Source organism: Balaenoptera physalus (assembly GCF_965194825.1).
Source record: "Balaenoptera physalus genome assembly, chromosome: 2".
Lineage (NCBI taxonomy): Eukaryota > Metazoa > Chordata > Mammalia > Artiodactyla > Balaenopteridae > Balaenoptera > Balaenoptera physalus.
The window spans coordinates 78,375,030-78,399,022 of record NC_138883.1 but is presented as its reverse complement, the minus strand read 5'-3'; the positions used below and the strand labels follow the sequence as shown (position 1 = coordinate 78,399,022).

The following is a 23,993-nucleotide window of genomic DNA, read 5'->3' as shown; positions in this document are numbered from 1 at the left end:
AACTCTTGATTAACTACAGTAATAGGAAGTGGGAAGGATACCACACATAATCCCAAATCAAAAATCTAACAAAAAAGTGGTCAAGGGCAAGATGAAGTGCAAGTTCTGCTAACCAGCCCTCTGCCCTCCCTCCATCGCTGGAGATACCAACACCCCTGCAGGCAGCCTCCCTCCCCGATGCCACCAGCGCTCAGGGTCCCAAACCCGCCTCACCCTTCATCACCTCACTAATACTATCGCATCAATGTATTTGTCCAGACACTTAATTTGTTCATTAAGTACCTAAAGAAGAGGACTGTTTCCACCTTGCAGAAGAAACAGTAGGTAGTCTACTGCTTATCATGTAGTTTCAAATAGGAAAGGTTTTCCAACATGTAAATAGCATAGCTGACTCATACTGATTAATGTGAAAACTAACACATTAATTTTTTAAAGACTATCACTATTCCGTGACCTCGCTAATCTAGCAACCTACAGTTGAGAGTTGACTCTAACTTATGTTTTGAACCTAGTTTTAATTGTATGATTTCATATGCATATCCAAATCGTTAAACTATTGCCACCACACCAGTCCCTGCCCAGGGCCATGCGAAATCACCACGTAAAAATGTTCTCATTTCCTGTTTTTATATGTGAAGGTATATGGCTCCCTCCCTAATTCCTCCTCTTTCAGCTGATTATATTGGTATTGACTGTGTGCCTCTAAATAACATAAATGTTAATTTTTTTGTGGGCTTTTAGAAAGGAGTGGAGCTAAATGAATGAGTTCAGTCTGCCGTCTTCATCTGGAAGACATACTGATTACGGTTTTAAAAAATCTACCAAAAGAAACCTCCCCTATCTCTTTCTTGAACTGTTACTTTCATATATATATCTTGCAACTTAGATTTGAAGGTAGAATATTCAGGTACAAAAGAGGTTCATTTGGATCCTTCTGGGCTAATCTGGCCACTCCACTAAAATAAGGACGTGGGGACCGACTATGCCTAAAGAGGTGACGGGTGTACTTCAATGTCAAGTTAGAGATGTTACTACTATTCAAACTTAGAATGAAGAGTTCGACGTTTATTGAATGCCAGGACTGTGCATTTCACATAGCATCTCATTTATAGAAGGCTTATAAGGGTTAACACTGCAGGATAAACATTTGAAGGATAAACATTTATGGAGTGATAACAGATATCAAAAAAGTCAACAGAGACTCCTTGTCTTTCCAAAACTGTGTAAGTGTATTCCCAAATATTTCTAAATGGTACATAAGAAAGGACATGTTCGAATATATAGTCTTAAATATTTAGAGAAAAGAACATCATCAGAATTACCTTAAAACACACACACACACACGCACACGCACACACACACACACTCACTTGCATCTCTGCCAACATTCTCAAACAAGTTTGATTATCTTACACTGAGGGTTAACTACTGATTACATTTTCCCAATTCATATATGCAATAACAGGGCTAATAATGCATCATTTTCAAGGCAAGATTTAGTACATAGCTAGCTGATTAAATATCCTACCCTAATGATACGGGATACGGGATAAATAAGTCTCGTTAGCTACTAAGGGCGATTTATTTTAATCTTTAAACTTCTCACAATAGGCTGACTTCTCAACACCTATCTAAAGAGTTCCTGTCATTTCCAACAAAAAAATTCGGCTTTCCTACTTGGAAAGCCAGAAAGAATTTTTCATAATGAAATACAATCACAGGATCATGTTATACAAATGTGGATTTGGGAGCAGTGATACTAGAGTAATTGTAACACTAAAGTTGTTCATTTTGGCTTTCAAGCATCAAGACATCAGAGAGAATGTGACCTGTTCTACTGCATTTGTTTACGTGGATAACAAACCCAGTTAGGACAATGCAGCCAGCGAGTATGAAGGGCACTATTATTGGGCAAAGGCCATACCTAATTCATCACAGTTACTCCTACTAAGGTCACCCAGGAATGACCATTTAACCAACAACTGTGTTCTTTGTATTAAAAATCAATAGTAATATCAACATCCCTTCTTCTTAAACAATATTTTACAGAATGCATATTCTACAACAACATACTACTAAGTATATTCAGTGCAAGAAAAGAAGACCATGTTTTGAGAAATCCTGGTTTAAACAGGGTTAAACCATTTTGTTGTTTTTTTTACTACAGGACTTCCCAGAGCCTTTAATAAGCTCATATGCACTGTGTCCCTGTGATTTGTTTTTAATATAGAGCATTTCCAGGTTTATCAGACTACAGACTCTTTCTTAGAGAGCACCAATTCATGTTTCATGCAATACTGGTGAGTGTCACTAGTTGGGAAATTCTACACCTACAGCCTCAGCAATGGGGTGCACGCGTGTGCATAACTGGTATTAATTGGCACAATCAGAAAGAATGCATTGCATGGTGTGTTTGTTTCTTATTGCTATTATGACAAATTACCACAGACTTAAATGGCTTCAAACAATACAAATATATTACCTCATAGTTCTGTATGTTAGAAGTCTGACATGGGTCTCATTGAGCTGAAATCAAGGTGTTGACAGGGCTGCATTCCCTTCTGGAGGCTCTAGGGAGAATCTGTTCCTTGCCTTTTCCAGTTTTAGAGGCTTCCGACATTCCTTGGTTCATTGCCCACTTCCTCTATCTTCAAAGCCAGCAACACTGCGTCTCTCTGATCATTCTACTGTACTATCTCCCGCTGACCACAGAGAAAGTCGTCAGCTTTTAAAGATTCATTTTAAAGATTTGTGTGATTAGATTAGGCCCACTTGGATAGTCCAGGATAATCTCCCCATCTCAGTGTCGGCGAAGTCCCTTTTTGCCATGTAAGGTAACATATTCACAGATTCCAGGGATCAGGGTTCGGACATCTTTGGGAGCCACTACTCTGCCTACCACACATGAGTTGGTAAGAGTACCTTCAAAGTTCTGGCTAGCAAACAAGGTCAAAGAATGAGAAAGAGAGCAGCTATTGCTGTTATTTGCTCCCAGATATTACTTATCATCAAAGCATCAAGGAAATCAAAATTATTGTCTGCTTAAGGGATGCAGAACAGTAAACAAGATACGGAACACATTCTTAAGCACCGAGGGCTTGGTCTGTAGTGTGCTCTGGGAATTAGGTTCTCCACAAACACAGCCAGCTGGCCCCTCAACAATATGGGCCTGATTCTACAAGGTGTCTGTTTTCCAGTAAAAGGTATATACCCCTAATCAGCTTTATTGAAGCTTTCCTTACTAAGGGACTGTGCATTCATTACCTCCTATGATGTTGGTGTTGTAACTGCCCTACTTTACAGGTGAGATAATACTTTTTATGGTTATGTTACTTGACAAGATCTTGCTTGCTGTCACCAAACCAGTAGAAAGTACATATCTGACCCCAAAGCCTGAGTTCTTAATCCTGTGCAGTACTATTCGCTTTGATAATCCATCTCTCTTAGGTCTCCCCACTCCCCATACCCCACACACAAACTAAGTTCTTTCCTAAGTCCCTATCTGATCTGAGGGTGTACATATATGGGCTCTAGGCATGCGTGTGTGCACGCCCTTGCACTCACGCGCACACATTCACTAACTCTTTCTGTCATTTGTATCCTCGCGAGGCTTTATGCCTTGAATAGGTATCTCTCTGCTGTGATCTCTGATCAGATACGGAGACTTCTGGGCCAGCAACAGGGCAAGTCATGAGTACAGGCCTTAGAGTCATATCTAGTTTCAAAATGAGGCTAGGTCATCAATCTGTGAGGTAACTTGGCAGGTCACCTGAGCACCATCAACTTCAGCTTCCTCCTCTTGTAAGAGCTGTGTAGCAATATCTGCTTCACAGGGTCATTGTAAGGACTTAAAGAGTTGGTCTGTGTAAAGCACCTGATAATTATCACACAATAAATTGTAGCAGATACAATTATCCTCAATTCCTTGCTATGTTTATCCACATAAAAGTGCCGTTGGAAGTTCTGGTCTCTAGGAAAGATGCTCATCGACAACCTCTACTGCTGTTAGTGACATCTATACAGCCAACAACCATCGTTTAATTCCCACCCGATTGTTAAGGTGTGGTCCTTGCTACCCCAAATGATTTTCTTTTAAAGGGCTATGCCTGCCTGGAGAACTAGGGCCTGAGCCTTCTTGAAATTTGCTAATCACATCTGGTTTAGCTTTAGACATTTTCTGGGGTTTTGCCAGCAGCCACGACACTTTAATGGCTACAATAAACCTCAAAGCCTCATCAAATCTTTGCTGTATGTGTGAAAATTATGTCCACTTCAATTAAACATTCCATCTCAGCTCACACCCAGGCCTTGTGGAAACGGAGCTGAAGACTGAACGGGGAAGTGAGATGAAACGGGCCGCCACGACTCTGGCCATCTCGCCAGATGGGATTTGGAAGGACAAGAAATTCATTAGAGAACCCACGGTCTGTATTTTCTTTAAATATTTACTAGGTACCTTTCATGTATTAAAAACACGGGCATCTCTAAAGATTAGCAGGGCATTTTTTTGTTTAAATATTCAATGTGTGTGGGACAGCGCCGGTTTCCTCATTTGCCTTGGTGGTACACTTCACATCTTTTTGGTGACGTCCCACGCAAAGAAGAAAAATAACTGAGGTAGCGTTCAGTTTTCCTTCATAAGGCAGCTCCTCCAGCTTCAGAAGGTCCTGTATTTCCTTAAAATTGACTGGGGAAACTGTCAGTTGAGTACTCAGAGATCTGGAATGACACCATGGATCTCCCTAGAGAAAATAAGGTACATCCAGTGCAGAGGTTTGGGGGTACCCCTGCCTCTAAACTGTCCTTTGAATTCACTCTTCTTATCCCTTTGTTATTTATCATCAAACACACAGGGATATCAAAGGGAGTGGGCTGAGCCAGGATGCCTGAGAAAGGCAGCCCATGGAGGGAAGGCAGGCGAAGAGGAAAGATCCAACGCAGATCAGGTTTCTGCTCGAAAGACCATACGAGAGGGTCTCACAAGGACCAAGAGATGAGAGAGGATGGGCATTCAGGGATGGCGGCCAGGGACTGGACAAGCACAGGTCTTCTCTGCTACTGCAAAAGCCACCCTGAGGACTGGCCTGGCCCTAATTCTGCCATCGGAGAGGGGTAGAAAAAAACTGCTACATGATGCTACTCCGCTTTCTTAGAATAAAAATCAAGCTCCTCAACTCAGTCAAGGATAAAACTGCCCGTTTTTGAGGAGAGGGAAAAGAATGATCACGAGTTCACGTATCACGTTCCTGAACGAAGCATTCGTTTAAGTTCACGCTCTCGACCACATCGACAGGAGGGAAAAAAAAAAACCACGCATGTTCCTTTAAAAATAATTTACAAGGTAAAAATATTCACTTGTAACCACTATCCTTATTTAAGCAAGTTCTATGCCCAAAGTAAAAATAAATGGTTCTCCCTGCCACCGGGAGCAGATCTTTCCCACTTTACTTCCATTTCCAAGCTGTCCTCTAAGACTTAGATTTCTGAGCACTCTTTCACAATAAACATTTTTAAAATGTTTATTTTATGTCTTAGTGTAAAAATATTCCTGGTGCAAGCTCTTCATTTCCTCAAGCTCTGCTTTTGGCGTGCTGGGCTCCATTTCCACATTAACACGCTCCCCAAACCCTCCACAGAGCTCTTCAACTGGAGTTATACAAGCTCCAAGGCAAGTATTTATATTCTTGGACAAGGAGATGTCTCCACAGTGAAAACACAAGACTCCAGAAATGCCAAAGGAAAATTCCTGCCCAAGAGAGACATATTTTCACCTTTTAAAAAAGCCAAAAAGGGCTTTCAGCATTTTGCTTTGGATAATTAAAAATGTAAATTAAACTAAAACAGACTGTTTACTACGGCTCTTACCATCATTATTAGACTCATATACATAAACGAAATATATAGGGACATGTGTATCTGTGTGTGTGTGCCACAGGGAGAGCAACAGCAAGAGTGAGAGACAGACAGAAAGATAAGGCAGCACACAGTAAACTAGCTTAGAAAATGCAATGCATGAGATTTTCTAATCAGACCCGATCTGCCTCTCACTGGCTGTGTGAACATAGCTTCTCAAAGCCTCATTTTTCTCATCTGTAAAATGGAGTTAGTGTAGTTCCTGCTTATTCGGGTCGTTAGAAGAATTGTATGAGAACACAGTAAGAATTCAAAAAAAGGGTTGTTGCTATTATTTTTATTAAAATTATATCTATTACATGTTGGAAAATGTAGATATAACGAGATATATATATATATATATATATAATAAGCACTAATTAACACTAATGAAAGAGAGAGGTATAAATACACTGCCTCCAAACTGTGCACAGAGATGGAAAGTGTCCTGAGGTAGTGTACCATAACTAAACTCTCACCATTCCATTCCCCGAGCCATACAGAAATCATCCCCTTAAATCATTTTTTTAAAATCCTATCTATTATCATAATAACAGAACAGTGTGCCAGTTACCTTCTAGTTGCCTCTTCAGTTTTCTCAAATCTTTTATAAGGTCTTCAAATTTGACTTGGGAGGCCAGAAAGAAATCTTGTGGTTCGGGCAGGGGGAAAACACTCTTTTCTGTTCCTGCTTCCTAGAATACATGGTAAACAAAAGTACATTATACATCCCAATTGTCACTTTCAGTTGAAATTCCAAAGCATCTTTTTTCGGATGGTTGGATAAGAATCATAGCAATGCTCCCCTGCTATTCCTAACTTTGGACTTGTTGCTTTGAAGTGCTTTCGTGTCTTTCACGCTATCATTTTGGTCTTATTGGCACTGAGGTTGGCAATGGCTGAAGCTATGGCATGGGTTGGGCTCTATTTTGCCTCTTGAATCAAAGAGAAAATGGTCAGGTATGTCCTAATCTTAGACCCTCTACTCCCATGGAAAATGGCACAGGAAGAACACATGAAAGTACTTAAACTGAAAGTCCCTGTTGAGCTTCACATGGCAGCAATTAGATAACTCATCTTTGGGGTATGCCAATGGGTGTGAATTGGAAGGTACTGGGTAAGGCAGCACTGAGGTGGGAGAAACAATCACCATCGCTTATGCTCTTACCTACCTTCCTCTGCAGCTTAAAGCTCGTGAGCACGCGCGTGTGTGTGCGCGCACGTGTGTGTATGTGATCAAATTCTTCACATATTTGTAAAGATTCTCTTAATGTTGTTTGGCTTATCTTAGCAGATATTTACGAGGGCATGGCTGGGTTGGGTTTTGACAAGCTCCACAACTATACCTAATAGAGGATCTCAGCTGAGAAACATCCAAGGGGACACAAACTGTAGGCACATTGGGAGACAAGCAGAACCTCAACTGTCTTTTCCAGTCCAGCTTGCTTTCTCCCCGAGTTGTTTAATACAAAGCTTTGTGTCTTGCACGTCTCAGGCCATCTTCGCTTATTCTTCTCTCCACACAGGCTACTTTGCCAGCTTTCCTTCACATTCCATCTTCCCTACTGCCATTAGGACTAATTCCAAACTCTAAAACTGCTTTACAAGGCACTTTTTGATCTGGCCTCTGTCTCCATCTCCAGCCTGATTTCTCCCTTCCCCTATCTCTAACTCCCTCTCCTAAACTTTCATAAAATAAAAGAACAGGCCACAGTCTCTTGCTTCCAGGTTTTTGTCTACAAAACTGTCCCTTTCCAAAAACTCTTCCCCAGCCCCTCCTCACACCTCCTTGTTCATACTCCTCTTTCAAGTCTCAAAACAGATATCACTTCCTTAAAGACCTCCCCTAAGCCTCAGCACTTGGGTGTTTCCAAGAGTCCCTGCTAATTCCTGTTATCACAGCACTTTTCAACATTAATTTAAAAATTGCCTTGTTAGCTTGTGTGTCTTTCCCACTAGACTATAAACATTTTGAAGGCAGGAACTGTGTCTTATTCTCGGTCAAGTACACACCATCTGGCCTACCAATAAAATCTGTTTGGCACCGCTAACAGAGAGCTTATAAAACGCTCTTCTGGGAAGTGTGCACCTTGGGCAGGAGTCATCTAACTTATCGTCCTGTTTTCTTGTGTTTTTGAGAATTCCTTGGACCCTACCCCCTTCCTTTAAGACCTTTGGCCTCATTTGGGATGCTAGGAGAAGGTGGTTTTCCTCATTTGATCAGAACAACATTTTACATGATCAGTGTACTATTATTCATCTTCCTCTACTTATTTTACTGCTTTTTAAAACACCATGGAAGCAGTACCCGCCTTTGAGCGCCAAGATGGAACAACATCTAAGATGCCTGTCACAAAACTCCATGGTAATCTATGGAAGAACTCATGCATATTTCTTTCTATTTTCCAAAACTTTTATCAGATTCAGTCCTGGCTTCATTTTTTATTTTTTTAAGCTAAAAAAAGAGAAAATGCTACTGAGCAAATCGGCCTGGTAGTAGCTCTTGTGAAAGCTGCTCAATTAGAGTTCAAAAGACATGGCCCTAGAAGGGTTTCTTTGAACTTCACATAGACCTAGACTTAGACCAAAAACCAGGCATGAGTGGAAGGAAGCTTGGAGCAAGAGTCACCTTTCTTCCGCTAATTGCTCATCACCACTAACCACAAAAATCATCACTTATGCTCCTAAGAGGGAAGGGATCATTTACTAAATCACATAATTCTGTACTCTTGTTGAGTGAAATTCATTTTACACAGTGAAAACTGGGAGAGCCCCACACAAATGTTGACTTATTTTTCCTAAACTGAACCATCCCGTGTTTGAAATTAATCTTACATTAAGATTTTCCTCTGTGAAGTCGATTCCACTGGGTTCAGCTCTCTTCAATAGGAGTCAAACTCCACTGGCAAATTTCATCCTTCCTACACAGTGCATCTGTGTAGGAAGGATGGTTGAGGCAGAGACTATGAGTAAATCTGCTTATGCCAGCCTTGAATTTGAACTGTCACCTCAAGATCCTTCAGGATAACTCTTCTGCCACCCTGGTACCTGCCGTCAGAACTTTGGGTGCACACATATTGCCTGAAGCTCAACACACCTACCCTGCTCTACCAGAAAATAGCTCTCGCCTCCTTGCATCTTGTTTGTTACAGATGCTACTTATTACATGCTTGTGGATATTTACAGTACATTCAACTCAGCAAGTATTTATCAAGCACCTACATTACAGACATGAAAAAAGAGACAACAAAGAGTCCTGGACCTCAAGGAGCAATGCCGGGAAGCTAGGTAATTGCTCAATGATATCTATATAAAGGGGAATAATAAACCTGGTGGTAGATACATTGACAACAGTTAGATAAACCCACCAGGAGGGCAGGAGAGATGACTAAAGACTTCATCAGTGCTTAACTTGTCTTCTGCATGAAACTGTAGGCCTTTTGAAAACGAGGCCCTGGAATCTTTACTTTTCTTCCCTTGGTACCTAGGAAAAACTCTGCTTATGTGGATAGTTAAGCGGGACTCCTGACAACATTTTCCTGAGACTTTTTCCATTTATTGACTGCTAGGTTTCTCAACAACTTACAATAGTACCTCTTTCTTCTCAAAGCTAGGACTCCTTGTTCTCGATTTAATGAGAAGGAATAAAACACAGAAAATTGCGCTCAGGTGGATTCTCACAGAAAATTTTATTTCTAATGGCCCAATGTAATCTAAGCAGAGAAGATGGATTTCAAATTCCACGTCTTTAACTTGTTCACAGATGAACATTGCTGATAAAGTATTGGGTATCATTGCATCTTAAGTTCCTAAATTTTGGTCTGCATCCCAGAATCTAGTTTCAAATATAACCAATTACTGAATGGATATGGGTTTCACAGAGACCCTCACAATCTGGTCAGAAGGCACTGAGATGACTGGGGGTCTCTTTGAAGCTGTGTTATACAGTGGATTAAGAGTCAGTAGATTTGTGCCACTGAATAATGCTTCTCTTTACAAGAGTCAACTAAACTCTCTTGGCTCCAGTGTTCCCATCTGTAAACCAAGGAAGCTGGAGAGCTCTCAAATTCTATGTTGGACTTGAAATTCATCCATCCATCCATCATCCAATTTCTGAACGCCAGCAATGTGCAGGAGCTGAAACCCCATTAGTGTAGTTTTCCACATAACGCTATTTCTTACCTGATCATAGTAACGCAGGTAATATTTCACAACGTAGTCCACCAGATTAATCCCATTATCCTAGGTTTAAAAGAGAAGCGTAAATGAATATCATTCACATGAGACTCTGCCATATTAGATAGTCAAAGAGCTGAAACCTCACTTTGTAACTCTAATACTTTTAATTTGTGATACCTGGTCCTAATTCTGTTTGAGACTGGCGAGACTGTCCTCTTTCCTCCTTGTCCCATTCATTTTTATGGCATCTATACAAAGAAATGACACTACACTCTTCCTTGGGGGGGGAAAAAACCCAAAGAGGTAATCCATAAGGCCTCTGAGGCAATGGCTAAGACAAGCACCAGCCAACCAAAAGACTGTCTCAGTACTTTCAGGCATAAAGCCAAGAAGGGAGGGGGTAGGGGAGTGCTAAAGGGAACCAGAGAGTAGAACAGAAGACCATCCCTCCCTTCCCACCTTTCAAAAAATGTGTGTTCTTACTGGCGTGAAAAACAATCAAGGCGGCTTAAAAGGAACACCCTGCCACTTTATGACCCTGGGACTCCAGGGGAGAGCAGGCCCTCCCACAAGGCAGCCTTTGTGTCTTGTTCACGTGGGTCTAATTCTAATTTGCCTGTGTGTTTCCCCTCCCTCCACACCCCCTGCCCCCCCAGGGGGACGCCTAGATATGGGCTGGTTGTTTCTAAAGAGGTCGCTCTGCAGGGTGTGGAGCCAAGTGATAATCAGGCTCAGAGGGTTTGACAGTAGACCCCCAGCCCAATTGTTGTGGACCAGAGAATAATTCAAACGCTCAGCTCCCTTGGTGAGTCAGCACTGCGCTCTACTTAGGAGTGAGTAAATTACAAGTAGCTAACCCCAAATTCAAGCAGACTCCAGCCTTGTGCTATGGCTACTACTGTAGGCTATCTGCTTTATTCTGCTCACGGCAGTTCAACATCTAACTGTGTGCTTTCGAGCAAATGAATGTTGGGGATTTTGTCACCAAAAGAAGATGAAACATGAAAAACCCGTCTTTATTCAAAAGAAAGCAAAGAAAAAAACTGTACCGTTAGGGGGAGGCTAGAGATGAACGGAACAACCAGGAACACTTTTTTTAAAATTGAAGGTATACAAGGAAAAAAATGACAGCTCACAGACCTTCGTTATGAAAAATAAATAAATACCCGACTTTTGACGTCCTTGAGTTTGGGCAGAATTTCTAAGCTATATCCATCTGCTTGTCCCCGAGTCCTATTTCCTCCATTCATATAGTTTCCAAAAGCCAGAATGAGAGCCAAAATATCCTTCACACTCTTCATTTGCAGCAAGCCCTGGGAAGGCAAACACCAGTTATTATGCGGCTGAACTCCAAATGCACCTATGTCCGTTCAACAACAAATATTCACTGAGCGCTTGATAGGCTGTTTGCTGGCCTGTTACCAACTGGATTTATAGTTGGTGAAATGGAAAATACACTTCACTAAGCCATAAGTGTCTTAAAAAATATGTTAACAGCCATCATCTTTTTATCCTTTCAATGAATTACGAACTGTGCATGTTCTAATACTGAATATTAAATATTAGTTTTTATATTTCTATTTGAGCCAGTTTTATTTTTTAAATACTTATTTTAAAGGATTTAGAAATTGAAAAAAGACAGTTGTTACAGTTAGGCTTTGTATTTGACGGCTTCTAAGTAGGAAGGTGTTTAAGATCATTTCAGGATCTGGTTTTGGACTATGTATCTATATAAACAGCACAGTTAAATGTAGGGTAGATACAATAGCAAGCCTATACTTCCTTATCCCTGGAAATAATCCTCAGAGGTGAACTACAGAATCCTCAGAGGTGAATACAATAATGTATTTCAAGGTCATAGGCTATGTTTATTAAGTGTTTGCTGATTTGTCTATTAACTTTTACTATTTGTCTATTAATTTCAAGCTGCTTGGGGCTTTCTTCAGCTCCCCATCTCATTTGTTTTTCCTCTCTCTCTCATTCTTTTGCTCCAAGTGCAAATTTTCAAGTTGATACTTTTCCCCTTCTCTACAGTTTTAGTCGACTTTATTTTCCTTTATTTTAGGGTAAAGAAAGAAAACCAAGTGCAGCTCTAGGACGACCTCTGCTCCTGCCTTGTAGGGCGTTATTAGAGGGTGTATATTATATACCTTGGTAATATTTAGGCTTTCTTTAGTGAAATCTTTTGTATTTTAGAAGGAAAAAACCCCATGCCTTCAGATAAGCAACTAAACATTACAGTATTTGTGGAGGATCATCATGTGGTGAAGGACGTGCGTCATTGGGAGAAAAAGCCACGTTCAAGAATTTAACTTTATAACGAACACCAGTGTGGTAAAGCCAACAAAAACTTATCGGCCCATCACTCATTATCATAATCATTGATTTCATTTATCAAGTCTCTAGAATATTTTACTATGTAAACACATTTCAGATGATCCAATGCTTGGTCTAAGGCAAATCTCTTTTTGCAGTCTAGACAGTCAGAATGGAAAACACACTATACTATTTAGGTTGGTTTTAAGTGGCCACATTGGGAGGTATTTGGAATATGTGAGAAGAAATCTGTAAAAGTGTCGTTTTTTTCTCCCTCTTTCTCCTCTGTCAATCTGCATCTCCTTCTTTCTTACTCACTCACCTGCATGCACGTTCACACGGGATAATCGTCACAGTTATACTCAGGAACACACACAATCTTAAGTCCACAATATTTCTGCAAAGGGACCCGAGTTGATCTTTCCCACTCCCCACTCCCTCCTTTACCCCCAAGGAGGGCAAAGCTGTCTTTGAATTAGACAGCAAACATACCTTAGAAGCTCGTGTGATGATCTCTACCTTTCGGTGCACGGCAGTAATGCCCTCAGAAAAGACAGATCTGAAGATTATACACTGGGCACGTTCAGCAAAATTAGGGATCTGGGCTAACTCGTGTAAAAATCTGTAAAAATTAAGAATGAATCATCTGACTTCACATATAATAGCAAGGAAAATAAAAAGACAGCAGAAAGAGATTCGTCGTGAGAGCATTCCTTGTTTGACAATGTTAATTGAACAATTAAAAAGGCATCAAATAGGCAAACTCAGGGGACTCCAAGGGTATGTGCTCTATTGTTGACAACAAAGCCACTTTTAAAAATGGGTTTCTATATATCACCTCACACCTGTCAGAATGGCTATCATTAAAAAGAACACAAATAACAAATGTTGGCGAGGATGTGGAGAAAAGGGAACCCTCGTACACTGTTGGTGGGAATGTAAATGGGTGCAGCCACTGTGGAAAACAGTACGGAGGTTTCTCAAAAAAAAAATAAATATAGAGCTACTATATGACCCAGCAACTCCACTCCAAAAAAAACAAAACAAAATCCAAAAAAAACAAAAACACTAATTTGGAAAGATACATGCACCCCAACAGTCACAGCAGCATTATTTACAACTGCCAAGATATGGAAGCAACCTAAGCATCCGTTGACAGATGAATGGATAAAGAAGATGTGGTATATGTATATATACATACACACACATACATATACACACACAATGGAATACTACTCAGCCATAAAAAAGAATGAAATTTTGCTATTTGCAGCAACATGGATGGACTTGGAGGGCATTAGGCTAAGCGAAATAAGTCAGACAAAGACAAATACTGTATGATATCACTTACATGTGGAATCTAAAAAATACACCAAAATAGTGAATATAACAAAAAAGAAGCAGACTCACAGATACAGAGAATTAGTGGTTACCAGTCGTGGCGGGAGGGGCCATATAAGGGTAGGGGAGTGGAAGGTACAAACTATTGGGTATAAGATAGGCTCAAAGATATATTGTACAACACAGGAGATATAGCCAACATTTTGTAATACCTGTAAATGGAAAATAACCTTTAAAAATTGTATAAAAATTTTTTTAAATTTAAAAAAAAATAAAATGGGTTTCTATAATGGTGAGCAAACATATGGTGTATAAATTAAGAACAGAAAGTTAATGCAAGTACACTGAACCATGTGAAGCTATCTGTCTCTTGCCACCCAAGTAAGACTAAACCGAAATGGAAAGCATTAATCTTTAGTGTTTGAAAAAAAAAAAATACACAATAGATTCCCTTTATAATGTAGCATTCTCTAATGGTGTATTAACACGGGCTAAGTAAGGGGAAGACTTGAGGCAAATGTCTATAGACAAGTGAAAAAATAATCTCTTTCTGAAGTTAGATTACTATTTTTTTTGTTGTTCAAACAATTATAATAATCTATAATGATTCTATTCTGCAGGCATTTGTTTACTTTTCCACAACAACTTACCTACACAGACAGGACTTTATAGCTCCATGCTTGGAACAAAGGAGGCACTCATTAAGTGGGCACAATCTAAAGTTTCTTAAAATCTATGGCAAGACAGATCTTAAAAGCTAAAGGTGAGTACTGACCTACACACAGAAACTCACTGTCTGAGCAGCTGGGCACTGGTGCCCTTTGCAAAATTAAGTTGGAAGAGCTACATATCCTCTAGGCCAACCACCTGAGGTAGGGGTATACACTAAAATGGATGGAAAGAGTTGGACATGAATTCAGAAAAGGAGAGAATCCACTAAAAGCTTTTAAATCCATTTGGGGGTTGAAATGATGAATAACTGATAGTTCTGAAAGTCTTGGTCAAACCATAACATTACCTTGACATTTTGTAACCTCTTACCAAGAATGCTTTTACCTAGGAGCAAAGCTGGAGCCCCCTTCTTTCCATAACCAAAGAAATTTCCTTAGCTAATACTCTGAGCCTCTTTTATGGACACTTGGGTTTTAATAAGATTCTTATAATCAACTGTTTTTCTTATTTATCCTACAACCAGGTCATAATCCTTTTTTTTTTTTTTTTTTCTAAATGACACTGAGAGGAAGCAAAGAATGCCCATAAAAGAAAACATACCTTTGCTTTAAGGTTCTGTAACTCTGATTATTATGAAAACCATGTGATGGGATATAAAAGTGGAAACCCAAAGGAATTCTGAATTCGGACAAGATGAAAAAATTACACTCTATATGTGAATTGTTTCTTTGTAAAATTAGTATTAAACCATTGATTCATTTATGACTGAAATCAGGGGTATCACCAGTTCTCACAAACATGAGCAGTCAAAAGCTTGTGGGACTGGAGGCATTTGGTCCTGTAGTGAGTCTTGGGAAGTTTTACTTATTCAGACGCTGCTGAGAGCTACCTCAAGTGTAGCACCCTGCATTTCTCCCTTTCCAAATGCGACCATGAAACACTATTCCCTAAGTAGGACCCAGATCCCTGAGTGGGTACACTTCCTCGTTTAAATGAACACAGCGAGTGAAGAATTGATGGAGAGAATATACAGATCAACACCCCAGCTTACCAGCAAGGTCTTAGATGAGAAGAAGGAAATGCTGTATAAACAATTGCTTACAACTAGTCTCCAAAAAGGAGGTTTAGGACCAACATGAGGAGATGAGCCCATAGGCTCAAGCAATTTGTGTTACCCCGAAAAAAAGAGTAAAATAGAACTACAAGGTTCCCTGGGATCAAAGCTTTACTGGAACTAGGGCTTGCACTTGGAAGGCTCTCAGAAAATCTTAAAGACCCAATGTTCTGTGTATGGAGAAGGGGCCGAAGCACATATCCAGAGTTGGAGGGGGGGGGGAGGGAAATTCAGAAATTTCACAATACTTTTGGATAGAACTGTAGAGAATGTGTCACCAAAAATACCAGAGCATCAGTCACCAAGAACTTTAGCGTCTGTAGATGTGTACGAAGCATTTACAGTGTGTCAGGCATCGTGCTAAGACCTGAGAACAGAATTTAACTTAAACACAATTCCTTCTTGATCACCTGAGAAATAAATCCACAGTTACCACGAGTGTGATGAGAGCTCTCGGTGATGGGGCCTAAAACAGGAGCTATGGAAGCCATACGCAGGGCGTCAAAGTCAGAGCCCTGGAGGGACCGTGTCAGCCAAGGTCTCCGGGAGCCCTCTGGTCCTTGTGCAGGACACATGTAAGAAACTGCCAGCGAGAGCCTGGACAGGCTGAATGACACTCGTGGGGAAAGGTGAGAAGAAGCTAAAATGGGCCTGTGTGTTCTAAAATAAAGAGTTCAAGCTTTTTCTGAATGAATGAAGGGTTTTAAACAGAGGAGTGACACTTTCAGCTTTTTGTTTTAGAAAATCGCCCTTGCCATGGCTCGGCTGATTGATTGGAAGTGATAGCAGATCTGAGGCTGGGAGCGGTTGGAATACTCTAAGGGGGAACGAGAGACGGCCTGCAGTGTGGATGCTGAGGGGCGAATGGTGAGAAAGCGACTGAGGCTGCCAGACCCAGTGTAGCTGACCCATCCCACGGGATGCTGAGAAGAGTGCAGGATGACGTGTGGGTTCTGGGCCTGGTCACCTGGTAGACCTACTAGAGAAGCAAATTTGGGAAAAAGAAAGTCTCGAGGAAAGCACCATTTCCCATTTATCTGACAAAGTACCAGAAGTACAGGTTACCTCAAAGGCTATGAAGTGTCTAATATCTTATCTCCCACGTGTGGGTTTTATACTCTACCCAAAAGGGCAGGGGTAAGCACTCTTTTACACATCCCCAAGGAGAGGGTCTTGGGCATTATTAGGCCATGGTACTTATGAATATTTAGGGACTGATTTCCTTTTGGACTACTCTAACTTTATACCCTAGGGCCAGAGATAGAAAGGACTAAAGACCCCCAAAGAGCCACAGACCAGGGACCTTCCTCTTCTTTCCTTAAGGCAGGCTGATCTTCCTAGGACGGACCGTAAGTACAGCCGATACATAGCAGAAACATTCTGCACCTCACAGTACGTGGGTCACACGTCCACAGCAACTCGGCTGTCAGGTGCATTGATGCAACGGGCCCACTGTTTTCAAGGGACTAACATGTGGTTTATCATTCCTCAAAGCCCTGAATGATATCATTTCAGGTGTCTGTGCATGTTGTAACCTATGTTCCTCCATAGAGAAGGACGTTAACAGAGCCTTGTTTCAACGTCAATATGTCTTCTTTTGGGGGATCCCAAGGCAGCTGTGGGCCTCAGTGGAGCGTCCCAGTAGGCTGGATATGGTGTCCTCACTTTAGGCCACAAAAAGCACACATCAGGCCTAATCAAACCCAGTAGAGCCTCCCCTCACCTCACCACCATCCCAAGGAGAGTGTGAACAGAGTTGAGGACCACTGCTGAAGGGAGTGGTTCTCAGACAGCCTGGTCCCAAGCAGATGACACCTCTGTGGGAAATGACTTTCTAAATCTGGCCCTGCGGCGCAAGAAAGCTGCTGAGGGGAGTGAGGAGGCCAGCCTCTCCAGGCTCTGATTTACAGCCTGGGCACCACAGGAATCTTAGGAAACTGCAATGCTGAAACTATAAACGATTCATATTTTCCAGCATGCAAAACATGCTTAGAGTCAACTCACTTGGAACTAATGGCAAATCAGTTGCCAGAAAACCAGACTCTGGCATGAATCAAACAAATGCTACACTGTGCAGGAGGTCAGGAGTAAAGGTGAAAATCACTCAGCCCTGGAGGCCCTACCTCTCTGGGCCTCACCCTCTAGCAGCTGAGCCCAAGCATATCACCAAGACAACATGACCATCTTCTCTGCTGTCACTAAGAGCTTAGCATGTTCAGGAAGCCCTTACAATGACCATTTACAAACTTTAAAAACACTCTTCCATCCAGATCATTAGTAGAGAAAGCAGGAGAACCTTAATAAGTCATCTGTTAATTACCTGCTGCCATTATTCTGTGTCCTGGCAATTGATCTCGAAAAATAATGCTAGAAAGGCATTAACATAGGAAGGAAAAGGGGAACCCTTCCAGGAGCAGGGACCCACGGTTCATTTTACCAAGTGGGCCATTCCATAGTTTAGAGCAGGGGTTGGTGAATTACAGTCTCCAGGCCAAATTCAGCCCATCATTTGTTTTTGTATGGCCCATCAGCTAAGAATGGTTTTCACATTTTTAAATGGTTGGAAAAAAATCAACCATTTAAATATTAATATTAATTAATATTAATCAAGTATTAACCAGAATAATATTTTGTGACATGTAAAATGATATGAAATTCAAATTTCAGCATCCATAAATAAACTGTTATTGGCGCACAGCCATGCCCATTCGTTTAGGTATTGTCTGTGCTTGCTTCTGCACAACAACGGTTGACTTGAGTAGTGCCGGCAGATTGCAATGGCTCACAAAGCCTAAAGTACTTACTACCGGGTCCTTTATAGGAAAAGTTTACCAACTCTGGGCTTGGAGTATCATTGCTTAACATGGCATAGTTGGCACTACCCAAATGCTTGATATGCCCTCTTGTCCCTGTTATGGACTGAATGTCTGTGTCCCCCCCAAATCCATAAGCTGAAATCCTAACCCCCAAAGTGATGGTAATAAGAAGTAGGGCCTTTAGGAAGTAATTAGGTCATGAGGGTTGAGCCCTCATGAGTGGGGTTAGTGCCCTTCGGAGAAGAGACACAAGCGCTTGCGTCCCCTCTCTGCTCTCTGCCACGTGAAGACACAGAGGGATGTTGGCAGTCTGCAGCCTGGAAGAGGGTCCTCACCAGAACCCAACCATGCTGGCACCTGGATCTCAAACTTCCAGCCTCAGGAACTGTGAGAAATAAAATTCTGCTGTTGATAAGTCACCCAGTTTAGGATACTTTGTCATAGCAGCCCAAACTGACTAAGACAGTCCTCAAGTACTCCTCATGGCCTTGTGTCTAAATATCCCATTATCAGTCACTTCATTTTCGGTCGTCAGCACCTTAGTGGGAATGAATTTATGATATTAGGAAACAAGACTTGGGAGTGGACCACAGGATGGGTCGGGGTGGGGGTTGGTAAGGACGGGGGGCTCAAGTCGATGGAACAGAAGGGCAGGGAAGCCCATCTGCATTGATTCACCGTATTCCTAGGCTTCATGAACTAACTTGGGGTGTGTGTTGGGGGGAGAGCCCTGGCATATGCTCCAGGTGAGAGCCAGTCATCTAAGGGTCCCCAAATTATCATAAAGGGTTGTCAATAACTGAGTAAACCTAGAAATTCCTCACCCAGTCATTGAAAGATGTTTTTTCTGGACCTCAATACCCTGGCATCCAAGGGGAGTGGGGCATTTTAGAGGAACCAAGGGCAAGGTGTGAAGGTTTCAGTATAAGTGACTGACCCTTGAATGTCTCTGGGGCTGACCTGTTACCCTAAACCCAGTCAATTTCCTCTTTGTTTCCTATTCCTTGCCTCATCTCCAGGTTGAGAAGCACAGCCTGCATTGGGCAGGAAGCACTCAAGGTAGCCACAAGCTAAGTAGCCCTCTGTCCACTCGGGACCCATCCCACATTCTCACAGAGTCCTTAGGGCTGTGGAGCCCCAGAAGGTTATCCATGGTTTGTAGACCCCAAGAGCCCAGCCAAGGACAAGAGTCACTCAGTTATGCACTAGAGTTCTGGGCTTTCAAAGTGTGGGGAACACCCCAAACTAGAGAGCAGACACCTCCAGATAGTGACTGGAGAGAAGCAGAAGCACAAGCACATGCAAAGGGAGGATGAAAAAAGTCACATCTAAATTGGGCAGAGCAGGTAGAGAATTTGGGGAGAAAGCTGGCACCTTCAGGCTACATTTACTGGATACGACATTTCGGAAAATCAATTTGAATTCTGTGACTCTGACATCATCCCTTTTAACTGCATCAGCAGAACCTTAAACAGAGCAGTAACCTCTCCCTTCCTCAGTTACCCTTTGGGCCAGAATGTTTAGTCTAGGAGGAATTAACAAGTTGCTAGGACAAAAAAAAGGGGAGTCATGAGGGGTGGAGTGAGGGGTTGAGACATGCTATCCAGCAGCACAAATCTCCCGGCTGCCTTTCCCGGCAGTCAGGTCATTCTGCTGCATGCAATAGGTCACGGGAATGACGCTGCTGTGACTTAGCTTGGCACAGTTGAGATCTGGTTATTCGGAGCTGGGAGGCAGGAAGATAGGGACGGCCCCTCTCCTTTTGTTAACAGAAAAGTGTGTAAGCATCCTTACTGCTCAGGTTTATCCAGTAGCTTCAATTCTTCCTCTTTGGATGTCTCATAATACTTTCTTATTTTAACGAGTTCATCCTCTTGGGCTCTCTGTGTTGAAATAGAAACAAAACACACACAAAAAGTGAGCAATGAGAATCGGTCTAAAGCAGCGTGTCTCAGAGTGTGGTCTCTGGACAAGCAGCATCAACACCACCTGTCGCTAGTTAGAAATGCCCATTGTTGGCCCTACCCCGGATATAAGACACTCCAGAGGTGGGGCTCAGCAAGCCCTCCAGGTGATTCTGAGACATGCTAATGTTTGGGAATTACCGGCTAAACTAGACGGTCATAACAAGTGACCTTAGCTGGATACAGAAGCCAGGACATTTGATTGCTAACCTTTGAATCCCCTGCGTCTTTCCCCGTAAGATAGGATAAGGGTCAAGTTGTCCTTAGCATTTGCCTTCCTCATCCTCAGAACCGAATAGCCCTCCTAACTTACGTAGGCTCCTGATTTTTAAATTTCTGGTCAGCAGGTTCTCTCTTTCTGAATTTTCTAGGCATTCGTTGTCTGCGCCACTGATTTTGGCATTTAGTCTCATACTTTCTCAATCTGCGCAACTATGTCAGCTGTATGCAGCTTACCTCTACTGTAAGCTAACAAGTAGCAATCATGTGCACAGTCCTGAGCCCGAGGGAATAACTAAAAGCATCCTAGAAGGCACTTTGCCTTTTACAAAGTCCTCCGACATCAAGTATTGCATCCTTGTTTTAAAGATGACTCCACCGAGGTTTACACTCAGTACCTGGCAAAGAGCCTGACTTGGAACACCTTTCTTGCACAATACCGTGATGCCCTCCAGGTATTCAACAAATGTGCCATTAGCTCCCGATGGCCTAGGACTTGTGCACCTTCTTTATTAACGAAAGCCTTCCTGATAGGAACATCCCATAGAAGTTCCCACCCAGTCGTACCAAACAGTTCCTGATATATACAAAGGATGTAGAGATGCGAAGGGAACTGGCAATCCCGCTAGGCTGGATTATCACACTATGGACATTTTCTCTGAGACACTTAAGGTCCCAGGGGACCTAAGTATTGAAATGAAATCATCTTTTGAGCTCGGTAATCATAGCATGCTAAAGAGCTCCGGATAGCTTCCTGGGAAATAGCATTACTTCAGTAAAGAGAACCTGTTTCAGTCTATGGTTTCAAATCCTAACAGAGTCAGCGAACCAGAACAGTTAACAATTATGGGAAGTGTGACTCTCCTGTGTCATCGTCTCAAGAAAGCCTGACAATTATGCTGGTTATCTCCACATATAATCCACATTTAAAGACCATATATGTGTACAGCGCTGTTTATTTTCAAAATACACTTCTACTGCTGCATATATTGAATTCTCTTTTAATACTCACAAAAATCATGTCGAGCCCATTATAATCCCCATTGTACTGATAAACAGGTTTAAGGAATTTAACTGGCCTGAGGCCACTCAGCAGTAGATGGTAGAGCTCGACCTCAAACCTGAGAGTATCTCACTCTAAATCCAAAACACACACCCGCCATCCTATACTATTTCCCACGATCAATGCCGTCAGCTCACTTGGGCTAACAGTAATTATGCAAGCTGGTAACAGCATCCCCATTCCTCAGAGGATGACACTGGTGTACACCAGTATTAAGCTGGTAACTTAGCTTCATGCACTCTGATTGCAAGCCACAGGGCTGGGCTGGGTTCCACGACACAGAAGTGGCCTCCACATTGAACTGCCCTCCCTTGCAAAAGAAATCTACTAACCCAGATACCACAGTGGGGGGTCAAGAACCTAGTGCTTTCCTCGTGCTCGCTCTCATTTGAGCTTGCATTTCTGTGCCTTAATCTCTTCCACGCAATGTCACAATTCCCACTGCCAAAGAACATGAATGGCTCAGTGACTTTTCAGGTGGAAGGAGTCACATATAACCATGTTCTAGACATTAACTTTTTTTTTTAAGTTAGTTAAGATACAAAAATCTGGAAACTCTGGCTCCGTAGGTGTTTGATACTCACGTTTTCATATAAGGCCGCCAGGGTTTCCAGATCAACCACAGAATCATCCACGTTAAAAATGGCTGCCGAGCCCCCAAAGAGAAAAAGAAAAAGGATAAGAGGTTAGATTGGACTCCCCTGCACTCACATTTACTCCACGTCTAGCTTCCAAGCAATATAACGTTGCCCCCTCTCACACAGGTTGTCTTTCGGCTCGTTGCTACTCCCTCTCCTCTTGCACCAGGGGCCCCCGTGAAAGAAACTGAAATGGTTCCGATCACTGGCCTGAGCCTTGGCCCTGCCTGGTTTAATTCCTCAAACTCTGCATCCTTTCTGCAGTTTAATTTAGGCTCCACAGGAGAAGTGTTTGTGCTTTAAAAGTAAATCAGTTTGTAAGGTTTGAAACACAAGGTTAAATCTTTCTTCCCGGCTGGTAATTGAAGAGATTTAGTACCTGATGCACCAGAACTGACTCTTGCCCATTACCAGGAAGAGAGAGAGAAAAAAAAGACGATGTTGGCAAATTAAATGAATTCAGGCATGTGATTTCAGGCACCTTTCCATGGCCGCTGCAAACATCTTGTTTGGATTAAAGAGACAAGAAAAAGCAATAATTGCATCAATGGCAAATTAAGATTATGGAAACCTCCCATGAGCCAGTCTTAAGGCAAGTTCTCATTCCCATGGTTTTATTTGGATCCTACTTGCTGTTCTGTATGTTAAATAAGTTATTTAGCTGTTAACTAATATGCCTGTGATTTCATCTAGAGAGATTCCTTCCCATATACACCAGCATACAAACATTGAGATTTTAAAGCCTTAATGGATTTGGCAATCAAAGTGCTTGAAATAGGCAGCTCCACATCTTTAAATAATTATTCAAAACTAATAAGGTTTGTTCCCTCAACCCCACCTCCCTTCTCTGACTTTACATTGTGAAATTAACCAGCACGCTAGTAAATTTTCTCCGTGGCAGGCTAATTAATTTTATTAAACCAACCAGTAATATTTAGAATGCCTTAAAATTCTGCTCGTCAACCATTGTTCTGTTCGTTGGCACTACACCACGGTTTTTGGAGAAGGTAGGGATCAAGGTAAAGGGCAGGTTGCTTCCAAATTGTTTTGCTTCTTCTGTGGTTTAGAATCACATGAACCCCTTTATACAATCTTAATAAACTTAATTAACGGAGCTAAGATCATGTAACTTCACAGAACACCGAGAAATGTACTTAAAATTCCTTCATAGGCCACCTTCTCTAACTTAGAGGAATTAATCATCAAGCTATTCCTCAGCTACGTGGGGTAGTGAGAAAAGAGGTTAATATGCTAGTGACAAAGTCAGTCGTCTCAGATTCCATCAAGACAAAGGAAAATTACCCTTCTGAAAAGTCCAATCTGAAACCACAAAAGAAAAATGTCGTTTGAGGAAAGAAGGCAAGAATTTACCCTCCCAGGAACACTGTGTGTGGGGATAATATGAATTCACTAACTTATTAGATGGACCAGGCATTTTTCAATGTCTGATGCTTTAAAAAAACAAAAAAATGGCCAGGAACAATGTCTAGTTTATGTAAATTCTAATAGTCTCCTATAAAAATCAGCCAAGGGAATGTGATAAGAAAAGGTAAAATTCTAAAAATAATTTATCAGAAACATTCACTCCTAAACTAGGTACTGCACATGAATTGCAAGCTTACATATAATCAAGTAATCTTACCTAATGGGAAAGAGAATGATCTGTTGGCTTCCTTTCCTAGTGAGTAAATATTTGAGTTTCAGAAATTAATCAGTCTGGGTCCCAGATACACAGTTTGATGGGTTATACCCTCAGCCAATTCCCCCGCAGTATGCTAG

At 41.7% G+C, this 23,993-nt stretch overlaps 1 protein-coding gene across 7 annotated transcripts in view; it reads right to left on the bottom strand.

Annotated features, from left to right (window-relative positions):
* FMN1 (formin 1) overlaps positions 1-23,993 on the bottom strand; it is a 467,455-nt gene that overhangs the window by 162,764 nt on the left and 280,698 nt on the right. For all 7 annotated transcript variants that reach the window (XM_082452361.1, XM_082452358.1, XM_082452359.1 and 4 more), the window contains 6 exons: positions 22,161-22,222; positions 20,125-20,213; positions 12,880-13,009; positions 11,238-11,384; positions 10,075-10,134; positions 6,467-6,587 (listed from right to left, as the gene is read on the bottom strand). In XM_082452361.1, coding sequence (XP_082308487.1) covers positions 6,467-6,587; positions 10,075-10,134; positions 11,238-11,384; positions 12,880-13,009; positions 20,125-20,213; positions 22,161-22,222 — 609 coding nt within the window. The remainder of the gene's footprint in view (positions 1-6,466; positions 6,588-10,074; positions 10,135-11,237; positions 11,385-12,879; positions 13,010-20,124; positions 20,214-22,160; positions 22,223-23,993) is intronic.